At 46.4% G+C, this 8,953-nt stretch overlaps 1 protein-coding gene across 1 annotated transcript; it reads left to right on the top strand.

Moving 5' to 3' along the window:
- Window positions 1-5,445: 5,445 nt before the first annotated feature.
- EI90DRAFT_3131203 (uncharacterized protein) lies at window positions 5,446-6,564 on the top strand (the record flags this gene model as incomplete). The annotated part of the gene is made up of 2 exons (XM_039064372.1): window positions 5,446-5,563; window positions 5,630-6,564. The coding sequence occupies 2 exons, from the start codon at window positions 5,446-5,448 to the stop codon at window positions 6,562-6,564; spliced, it is 1,053 nt and encodes a 350-aa protein (XP_038910836.1).
- Window positions 6,565-8,953: the final 2,389 nt, after the last annotated feature.

Genomic DNA, 8,953 nt, shown 5'->3' with positions numbered 1-8,953 from the left:
AGCTTAGGCCTGGCATCTTGGAAGGAATGTTACAATCCGATGGGAAGTGCGGCCCTTCAGTTTCAAGAGCTATTAGGCAAGCCTGGTATATTGCGAAGACACCGCAAATGCTGTCTATGCCTACTTGGGTTGAGAAGTTAATGATTACTCAAGGAATGGATGGAGAGGAAGCCAAGCGAGTTTCCAGACGGTTTTCCAGAGCAGTGATGGGGGCCAGGTATAAGCCAGTAGCTAAAAAGGTGTTGCCTGTGGTGACATATGACCCAAAAGCTGAAGTGCTGGCATATGTCCCCATTGACATTGGAACGTTAAGAGAATTACTGAAAAACCTGCCCCAATTTGAGGAGCTGAAGTTGACTGGGAGACTCTTGTATGAGAGGATGCCGAAGATTATTGCCAAAATCCCTGCAGGATTTCTTTCCAAAGCAGAGGTTGATTTATTGGCATATATTCTTAATGTTAGAATGGGCAGATTTGGACGACTCCGGAATGGAATCGGAGACTTAGCGTGGAAGGACCTCGGCCTCAGCAACTCAGGCAGAGTGCTGTGCCATTGCTGGTTGTCCTGGGGGTCCCTAATTTCGGATCTAGCAGAGGGAAAGTCTCTTGGGGGCATTTCAGGTCGATTTCGGACTGAGGTTACAAGTTACTATGTACATTGTATATAAGGAGGGGTCCGGAATCAAAAGGAGCGAGGGTACTCTGAAAGGAGACAAAGGGAGCTGAAAGGAGGGGCAACACCAAGGGTCAAGGGTTTGACTCAATGGTGTTTCCCAAAGGAGGAGTGAAGGGCCAAGGCCCAAGGAGGAAGGAGGGAGGATGGGAGTGGGGAATGGCCAGCTGACTGAATAGAAAGGAAGCAGCAGCCCAAATAGGAATGAGGGAGTATAGCGGAATTGAATGGAGCAATGCAATAGTTGCAAGGTCCGAGGTAAGTCCGGAAAGTCCGAACTTGGAAGTTAAACTCCGGAATATTGGCAAACGTAATTAAATGGAATGAGCTAACCAATACAATGGGTATAAGCGGAGGTGGGGTCAAAGTCCGAGGTTGGAGCTAAGACCGGAGGTTCTGGAGACAGAGATGTGAACAGGATTCCGGAGCAGAGGTCCAGAGTCGGGAGCATAGGTGTTGCATGCTCGTCTGGAAGGTGTCGAGGTTGAGGTCGGACCTGGAATGTTCCGGAGTTGGACCGAAGGTGGTGTCAGAGCCGGAGGTGGGATAACCTCTTGGGAGTCGGCAAGGAGGAGGTGACAGAAGGGAAGTAGGACTCTGGAGTCAGTTTCGGAGTTCCGGGAGCCCGGAGCGGAGGTTGGGATTGTATGGATATGACACTTAAACAGTATGAAGATGCCATGGCATATACGGATTTGGAGCGAGGTACATTTAATAGGAGGTACTATCCTGACTATGTGATGAGAACAATTCCACACACGCCGTGGCAGATTAAGCCCTTGAGGCTGCCTGCAGCAAGAATGGAAGAGATTATGGGAATGTTAAAGGAGCAGATGGAGGCTGGCAAATATGAGCCATCCCAGTCCTCATACCGGGCAAGGTTCTTCGCAGTGGAAAAGAAAGATAAAAGTTTGAGGATTGTACATGATTTACAACCCTTAAACGCAGTAACAATTAGGGATTCAACAGCGCTGCCAAGAATAGATGAAATGTTAGATTCTTTCATGGGAGCAGCAATCTACAGGATCTTTGACTTGAAGAGCAGGTTTGACAGTTGTGTTTTGGCGCCCGTCTCACAAGATATGACGACCTTTGGCACGAATCGGATGGGATCTCTGAGGCAGACTACCTTACCCCAGGGATATACCAATTCCCTGGTGGAGTTCCAAAGGAGAACAACCCATATGATAGAACCAATGATCCCAGAGAAGGCCAATGTGTTTATCGATGATTGTGCGCTGAAGGGGCCAAAGACGAGGAGTAATGAGGAGACCATAGCAGGAAATCCTCAGATTAGGAAGTTCATGTGGGCTTATGCAGAGAATTTGCAGGAATTGTTAGCGAGAGTTTTGGAAAGTGGTGCAACCATATTGGGAACAAAGATGGTACTTGCGACGCCATGCTTAGCCATGCTGGGAGCTATTGTATCGATTGAGGGAATGCATGTGTCGCATGAGATTACAGCCAAGCTGAGAAATTGGCCTTCATGTAGAACCCAATGGAGGTTAGAGGATTCTTGGGTACGGTTGGGGTAGTTAGGCGTTGGATCAAGGATTTTGCAAAAATTGCTAAGCCTCTTACTCTTCTCATGAAGAAAATGGCTCCTCATGAGTTCCAATGGACAGAGGAAGCTGAGGCCGCAATGAAAGAACTCAGAGATTTGGCATCGCAGGCAGTCCCAATACGAGCCTTGGATTTCTGCCTAGCTTCAGGTGTTCAGCCAAGGAATCAGAGAGAAGGAGACTTAGGACTTGTGACAATCCAAGTGGACTCGTCCATGATTGGAGTTGGATGGGTAATTCAACAAGAGCTTGAGGACGGAAAATATCCTATAGTCTTCAGGTCTCTTACATTCAATGATGTGGAGAGTAGATATTCGCAGCCTAAGCTTGAACTCTACAGTGTCCTGCAGGCCTTTACGGCAGAAAGGCATCGGTTATATAATATTCACTTTAAGCTTCAGGTGGACACGATATCCTTGATTCAGGTGATTAATTCACCGGATTTGCCCAATGCGGCAATGACTAGGTGGATTACATATATGTTAATGTTCAGTTTTGAGATTGAACATAACCCGAAACAAAAGCATAAGGTGCCAGATGGGTTATCTAGGTGAAGGAGGATAGAGGAAGACTCAGACTACAGCGACGGAGAATTGGATGTGGAAGACGGAATCAAATTGGTGAAAGAAGCAGAGGAATTATATAGCGAAGAATTCAGAGATGTTGGCTCAGCAGATATTTGGCAACAGGTATTTGATGCAGATGAGGAAATTAAAATAAGGGGAATGCAATTGATGAGAAGAGACAGGGAGTGCATAGCACTAGAAGTGTCTTGGACCAACCCAATGGAGATGGGAAGGCTAAATGCAATTGGAGATGCATTTGAAGGCGAAGGAGTTGAGCCCCCATCGGAGGAGCAATTTAAGAAGAATAATCATCCTCATCGCATTGAGGAGTATGATTCAGAAGGATATTGGAAGGCAATTATTGCCTACCTCAAAAATGGAAAGCTGCCAAGAGATGGTGTACAGGCAGCACGATTATTGGCAAGAGCCCGCCAATTCTTGATTTATGAAAGAGTCCTGTGGAAGAATAGGGATAAGCCCCTTCTCCAAGTTGTGTTGAATCCAGAAATTTGGATGAGAATGATCAGAGATGCCCATGATGGAAGTGGACATAGGGGGAGGGATCCTACATATCAGAAGATAAAAGACACATATTGGTGGCCAAATATGTATCATTTGGTCAGCGAATTTTGTCGGACATGTCATGAATGTCAAATGAGGTCTTCGCAAAGAAATGCGGTGCCGATTCAACTGCAGTACGTGAAAACCTTATTGAGGTTTGATGCAGACACGGTCAATATGCCGAAAGGAAAGGGAGGATTTAAATACCTCATTGACATCGTGGACAATCTGACAGGGTGGACTGAAGCCAAGGCTACGAAAAATATATGCTCAGAGACCATTGCGAACTTCTTGTTTGAAGTTATGTGTCGATTTGGGTGTATTTTTCAGCTTACAGTGGACAACAGAAGCAAGTTTCAGGGAGCAACGCAAGTGTTAATGGAGAAATATCGGGTTCCTATTGTCAGAACTACTGCATACAATCCCAAAGCGAATGGAAAAGTTGAACGGGGACATGGAGTGTGGATTGAAAGTATTTGGAAAGTATTACAGGGCCACACTGATAGGTGGCCCGAATTTGTGGGATATACATTGTGGGTGGACAGAGTGACGACCAAGAGGAATACGGGCTATATGCCCTACTTCTTACTTTACAGTCAACACCCACTCATGCCCTTTGATGTTATGGATCTGACCTTTCATGCTTTGGATTGGCTGAAAGTGTTCACCACAAAGGAATTGTTGGCAATGAGGGTTAGGCAGCTGTTGCAGCGAGAGGAATTCCTGGAAAAAGCGGTGATTGGTTCATATGAATCCAGAAAGAAAGCCACTGATGCTTTTAATCAAAAGCATTCAGCAAGGATGTTTAAAGGAGAATACAAGCATGGAGAAATGGTCTTAGTGGCCAATGAGAGGTTAAAGATTCAGCACGACTCCAAGGGACACTTAAGGTGGTTTGGACCTTATGTGGTACTTGGGAGATTGAAGTCAGGCGCGTTTTTGCTTCAGGAATTGGACGGCACTATTATGAAACGTCCAGTGGCATGGAAAAGAATTATATTGTACCATCATCGTAAGAACAAAGATGCAATCATCAGAGTGGTGCCGCTTAAGGCAGAGGAGGAAGAGTACGAAAAGGAAGTAGATGTAGTGGATGGGTCGAAAGTTAAGAGGAAATTTGGGCTTCCATGACCATGGGAGCTGAAGGAAAAAGCGAGGGATGAGTATTGGGAGGGGAAGTTTAGGCAGATGAAGCTTAGACTTACCGATCCTGACCATCCTGAGCTCGTGGAGCCGGATCTAGAAGAGAAGGAGTTGGAAAAGTTCACCAAAGAGGATGCGGAGTTTTGGGATTTCAGACATGAAACTTACCCAGGAGTGGACGGAGAACTCGTTAGATTTAAGAATAAGCCTACAGGAGGACCAGAGATTTATGAGTGGAATCCTTATGGCAAGGGGTATTTTGTACCGTGAAAATCTTTCCCAGTGGTGGCACAAGCTGATGGGAAGCTAAGAGGGAGCATGATTGGCTTAGGGAAGGCTATAGTTGAAATGATACAACCAAAGGGAGAGGTAGTGAAGAGCAAGGGTGGTGAGGACCTTATGATGGCAGGAGTACGAGACCAGGAGGAATTTGAAATGGCAGGAGCTCTGGGCAGAGTTTTAACCTCTGACCCTTTTACCTTAACCCTCGAGTGTAACATGGCAAACCGTGGACAAGGAGTCCAGCATGGTTCAAACACACGCCAGAACGCTAGAAAGATGGGACCGAAAGAGAAACCTGAGGAGTCCCAGGAGGGGAAAGATACTCAAGAATAAATACCAGTGGTGAAGCCGTGGGCTTCAGGAAGGAGAAAACACCTCCTTGTCCTAAGCTAGCCTCTCCATGGAAATATTCTCCCTTACCAGAAAACGTACCTGAAGGGCCGAGAGTGGAAGAAATTGCTAAGTTGGAGAAACAGTTGGGGGAATTAAAGGTTAACCCAAGGACTAGCAGCGCTAGAGAAGGGTCTAAGCGGAGTGAGATGCATGAAAGAGGAAGTCTTGACTCCGGTAGTGGGATAAAGGTTCAGAAGTTAGGAGAGCCCCTTCATGCCAAACTAGAGGATTATCAGAAGAGAAACTTCGACAAGAGGTATGGGACATGGCCGAAGGTGCAGAGATTTATGAGGATGAAGATGCGGTGGAGCTCCTCCCTTTGAGACTTTATTACAAGCCCTCAGAAAGCACGGATTGGAGACAACATCAGGGCAGGTGGATTAGTAGGCCACATCCGGAGGAAGGGGGAGTCCAAGACAAGAGGACTTTTGTTGATGTGATATGAGAAGATTTTCAACAGGAAAATGCAGATGCTGGGAAGAGAAAGGCTGATGAGCTCAGGACCATGGAGAAAAATGAGGTTAGGAGGGTTCTTGAGCGCCCCACTCATTTGCCTCTCATCGCTGCGGACTATAAAGTCATGGATTTGATCACCTGCGCCACCGAACAAGTCCAAGAGTTTAAAGAATTAAGGGAACAGACCATAACCCTTCATGACCAACGTCTCAAAATCATTTACAAAGACTTGGTCAACCAAGAGGCGTTGATTCATCATGTCCATGATCAAATTTCTACACTCTTGAGGGCACTTAAAGGGACAGCCACTAAAATTCAAACCACCTATGATGAAGCAAGGGTCTGCGAAGAGAAAGCAGCAGACGCAGCGAGAGCAACAGAAGTGATGTTTAGGGCCACCCATGAGAACTTGATTTCAGATGATGATTATTACCTCATTGTCTCCGAATGCGTTTACACTATGAAGAACAGGTTCTTGGAGAGGTATGCTTCCACAGACCAAAGAATTAAAAATTTCATTGGGAATTCTCAAGCATTCTGGGATGCTTGGGGGGAGCTGGTGCCCTTACCAAGGTTGCCCTATATGATGCATTACACCGACTGTACGTTACAGATGGAGCAGAAGGAACGGGAAATGGGATCGGCAACTTTGGTTAAAGGGGAATTCAAGAAGAAGTTAGGAAAAATGGTTGAGGAGCAGGGGAAAATAAGGGCAGAGCTTAAGGAGAGGGTAGTGGCTCAAGGCACATTGGTGCATGAGGAAGTCGAGGAATCCAAGTTAACGGATTTGGTATCAGAGGAAGCTTCTACTTCCAAGGTGCCTGTGGTGTCAGAGACCAGATCGAGACGAAGGAATGTCTCCATGGCGGAGGGCTTCAGCCTCAGCGACTTATGCCAGGAGCGCTGTGCCAAGTTACCCATGCCCTAACTTACTGACTGGCAACGAGAACTAAAGGGGGTCAACTCTAGTCGATTTTATTACTGAGGTGTAACCTATGTACAAGTTGAGTATATCTAGTTACAACGAGGGCTGGCCTGTAAATGGCGGGGCCAAGCAGAGTGGAGCTAACGGAGTTAAACATTAGCCGATTGAATATTACCGACAAGTCGGGTTATGGGGTTAGCGGAATGGTAGGTGATAACCCAGAAACAGAAAGGGGGGATAGGCCCAAAGGTGGGCTTGCAGGGCAAGTGAGTGAATTGCCCAGCGGAGGCAGGAGTGCGCTAGCAGACATCGGAGCTGTCTGGAAACCTTCGGGGCTCCCTACTTAGGGAGGCGTAGGTAATATATTGAAAAGAGGGGGTGGTGACCATCGAAGAGAAGCAGAGGTGGTTGCGGAATACAGGAGCTCCAAGGTTAGTGAGGAAGGAGCGGAGGTAGTCTGGAGAGTTCGGAGGTAGTGGAAGTCGATGGCTGAGTATGGATATGACATGTGCCGAAGAAGAAGAAACTTGTTTTGAAAGATCAGGAAGCCAAAAAGTTGCCTAACCTGAGGAAGAGGAAGTGGGTGAAGGCTTAGCTGAAGAGTCTGAGATCTTAATGGAATTGTACAAATAGGATGAGGATGGGAATTCATTGTGACTGGGATATATTTATGGGAGGGGAATGCTGTATTAGGAAGTGTAGTATTCGGAATGTGGAATTTGTGATATTGTGAGGGACCACAATGAAGAGCTAGGCCTGTATGTAGGAGTGCATAACAGGTGTGCTCAAATGCATGGAACCTTATGCAGCAAATACATCAAAATTGGGCTCCCGCCCTTGTACATTATTAGGAAAAAGAAATCATAGGAGGGAGTAATAAGAAAGAAGAAAGAGGGTTTTCGTTCGAACCGAAAGAGTCCTTCCGTGAAGGAATTGGTGGAGAATTGGTGGAGAAATTCAACCTGAGATGTCCTCATGTGCAAAGTCCATGCACTTGACTGCAACCATGGGAACAAGGTCAAAAGTTGATGGAAGAGGACGAACTTGGGGTCATTAAATCCAGAAAAATTCCCAAAGACTCAGTGTTGAATTTCACCCTAATCGGTTCAGTGGTTGTGGAGATATTCTGATTGTCGGGCATGACAGGAGCCATGGGACGATATGAACTGTTCAGATGCTCATGTGCGAGCTAGTCTCAATGAAAATATGGGCTAGTCAAATAATATAAATGCTGAAGAAGTCATTGGAGGAGTCTTGGAATTATGGCATTTTATTTGGACCAAGTTTCCCTGTGCACAGATAATTGAGATATCTTCTGAGAATTCCCGTTCTCAGTCAAATCTCCACCAAATTTCACAAAATCGGTATCGTTAGAAAGCTATGGATAAGGAGAGTCGAATGGAATAAAGGGACGGAGGTTTGACGCAGTGTTTGGAGTGGTATGAGGAAGTTTGTGTTTTCCTTTTCAATTTCTTTTGTTGTTTGGAATTTTATTCTAAGCCAACGACACCTGAACCTTACCACCGTTGTTGGTGGAGGCTTAGCTCAGCCAAACCCATATATTTCGGACTCTTTTCACAAATTGTATGTTGCTGTATGGATATATGTACATAGCGATTGAAACAGAATAGGCGATTTCCCCCCTCCCACTACTTTTGAAGTCCGTGTACTTGGATGCTGTGAGTGGCCACACAATTGGTAAAGGGCTATTGTGACCTTTAGGGAAATCCACCACAGAAAGAAGATAAGCAAGAGTTACCAGAGTTTTATTGTCAGGGTTCATGTCATGGGACATAGCATAAGCGGTTCTCTGTTACCCTATCGATATCGTGTAAGACTATATCACCACATGTAGCCGCATCGGCCCTCATATATTGTAAATCCCTCACCTTCTCCTGATCCAACTCTGCCCCTTTGATCTGAGTGTTCCTTCATTTCTATTCACTGTCATATCCATCCCCAGCCATCGACTTCCGGTTCCTCCGTTCCCTCCGGTCTAACTCCGCTCCTCCCTCACTAACCTCGGAGCTCCCGTATTCCGCAATCCTCTCGGTACCCCTCGATGGTCACCACCCCCTCATTTCAATTTATTACCTACGCCTCCCTAAGTACAGAGCCCCGAAGACTTCCGGACAGCTCTGACGTCTGCTAGCACACTCCCGCCTCCGCTGGACAATACACACACCTGCCCTGCAGAGCCCACCTTCGGGCCTATCCCTCCTTTCCGTTTCTGGGTTATCGCCTGCCTTTCCGCTAACCCCACGACCTGACTCGTCGGTAATATTCAGTCGGCTAATGTTTAAACCCCGTTAGCTCCGCTCCGTTCGGCTCCGCCAATTGCGGACCCATCTTCACTGTAACCATATATATATCCCACTTGTACATAGGTTAC

The sequence above is a fragment of the Cantharellus anzutake genome, assembly GCF_015039405.1.
Source record: "Cantharellus anzutake strain C23 chromosome Unknown EI90scaffold_73, whole genome shotgun sequence".
In the NCBI taxonomy this organism is placed as follows: Eukaryota; Fungi; Basidiomycota; class Agaricomycetes; order Cantharellales; family Hydnaceae; genus Cantharellus; species Cantharellus anzutake.
The sequence above is the reverse complement of the archived record's forward strand: the minus strand, read 5'-3'. Positions and strand labels throughout refer to the sequence as shown.